The sequence below is a fragment of the Thermobia domestica genome, chromosome 5, assembly GCF_964235325.1.
Source record: "Thermobia domestica chromosome 5, izTheDome1.hap1.1, whole genome shotgun sequence".
NCBI classification, from domain to species: Eukaryota; Metazoa; Arthropoda; class Insecta; order Zygentoma; family Lepismatidae; genus Thermobia; species Thermobia domestica.
The window spans coordinates 76,091,795-76,094,179 of NC_137458.1; the positions used below are offsets into that span (position 1 = coordinate 76,091,795).

The 2,385-nt window shown below is 36.9% G+C and overlaps 1 protein-coding gene across 1 annotated transcript; it reads left to right on the forward strand.

The window, feature by feature from the left end:
• Positions 1 to 1,309: 1,309 nt before the first annotated feature.
• LOC145685141 (uncharacterized) lies at positions 1,310 to 1,816 on the forward strand. Its single transcript, XM_081757489.1, has one exon. The coding sequence runs from the start codon at positions 1,310 to 1,312 to the stop codon at positions 1,814 to 1,816; it is 507 nt and encodes a 168-aa protein (XP_081613615.1).
• Positions 1,817 to 2,385: the final 569 nt, after the last annotated feature.

The following is a 2,385-nucleotide window of genomic DNA, read 5'->3' on the forward strand; positions in this document are numbered from 1 at the left end:
ATATTACTAAGTTCAGCCGTGATGTTTGGAACGAACTAGTTCCTTTCTGTAATGCTATTTACACCACAATACACGCCGAAATTCATTTAGCCGATGACCTGGAGACAAGATCGTGCCCACTAATAAACTAATAACATAAAATCCAGGAAAGATTCCAGAAATAATAGCAAGTTACGCATTAATTTACCAGTGCACATTCAAATTACGTTCATAATAATAATAATAATAATAATAATAATAATAATAATAATAATAATAATAATAATAATAATAATAATAATAATAATAATAATAATAAGACATTTTAACCTTCATTGCATAAGATGTCACCTCAACGAACAATAACATTAATATCCTACTACATTTTCGTCACCACGCACAATCAAGCCACACAGCGTCCATCTTGCGGAAGATCTTTTGGGATTAGGCTCCTGTCTAATTTCCTTTTCCGTTTCTATAAAAGCCACACACATGGTGTTTATCCACCATAAAGTTATATGGCACGAGGAGGGATCTGTCTTACGTATACATAAAAGTCGGGAACAGTACTACAAGTATTATTGTCGAATAAGCTTGATCACGGCGTTACACAAAATATTTACTTACGTCTTGCTGCACGTGGACACGGGTTTGAATCCGTTGAGTACTATTCAGCGCAGTAGTTCTTAACCCAATTTAGCCCAAATTGCAAGCCCCGTCGTTAGGAGCCTAGATGTTCGTTTTAGTCTTTCGTAGCAATTCCTTAGTACTGGTAATAGTGTTTGTTTGGGTGCATTGTTTTCACTCTTTTCTTTGTTTTAAAAATATATCCAAATAAATGTCATCATAATTTCTCTTATTTCAATGTAAAGATAAAAATTTGAACGTTCCGACATAGCTGCAAAAATAAAGAAGTGGCAGCGTTGGGCTTCGAACCCAAATTCATGGACACCAAAAGAACAACAAACAAGTGCCTGAAATCCCGTGACCATGATGGTTAGTCTTAGGAAGACTTAATTTATTCAAGTTCTGTACCGCCACATTATAGCAACCTTGCGCGGATTATTTTCGTTCCTTATTCTAGAGAAGTGGTAAATGTGCAGATAAGTTTGATGCTAGGGGACTTCAGTCAGTAAGCTTGTTCTTCAGAAAATATAGGAGAAGGTAAACTTTCGCTGAAAAGAGACATATGAGGTAAAATCCAATCCTAAGGTACTTTTATGAGTAGGAATCAATTCAATGCGCCTGCGTTGTTTTCACAACGTCACAAGCGACTGCATATTATCGTTAGCTGAAAATATGCATTGAGGTATGCTCGGACTCTGGGAACATGGCGTGTCATTACGAGAAGGCAGTTAAACAGGGTGTTATAGCTCTCATTCAACATGCAAACATGAGTGTTACTGATGCAGTTCTGGAATATGGCGTCGATCGTGTTACTGCGTACAGATGGTTGGAACGTCATCAAGAAAGTGGAAATGTAGCCCGAAAACCTGGATCTGGCCGGCCCCGAGTTTCTTCTGCAGTTCAAGATCACTCTCTAACTGAAGAATGCCGTCGGCATCCTTTCATGTCTGCCCGACAACTAAAAGAGGCATCGGGGTTTCCAGCTGATATAAACACCGTTCGGCGCCGCCACAGAAATGCAAATCTGAGGTCGTTCCGGGCTGCAAGGAAAGAACAACTGTCAGATAGCCACATGATCGATCGACGGGCGTTTGCAGAAGAATATATCGGTCGTATGTGGGACACCGTTGTCTTTACAGACGAGAAAGTTTTTTTCTACTGCAAACGATGGTCCTCGGCGTGTCTATCGTCTACTTGGAACACGATATGAACCACAATACATGACCCGTTCACGTCGAATGGGACATCTTTAGTGATGGGTAAATTCCCGGTAAGATATTTTTGGGGAATATTCCTGGGAATATTCCCGGGAAGATTCCCAATATGGGAATTTATCCGGGAATTTATGTTCAATCAGAAAGAAAATTGCATTCTATTCCTATATTATGATTTCAAAGTTGAATTAATTTTTATATCACAGCATATTATTACTGTTGTCCACAGAGGATTCTTTAAAAGGTATATTCTGGACGGTGCTATGTTACTTTATTAACACTTTATTATATTCAGGCAGTACGCCTAAATGTATATGTATTTACAATATGTTCTATCAATTAAATATGTGTGAAAAATTATATAGTAACAGTTTAAATTTATATGTAAATGGATTTGCTCAACTTGACTCTATTACTGATATTATAAATACATTAAATTTATAAATGTTATAAACCAATTAGATTGGGTAAATGCTAGAAGATACATGTCTCACCAATTTATCAACATTTGCGTATACATATTTATGTTCTCAAAATTTGCGAGATACTTACTTATCTTTATATT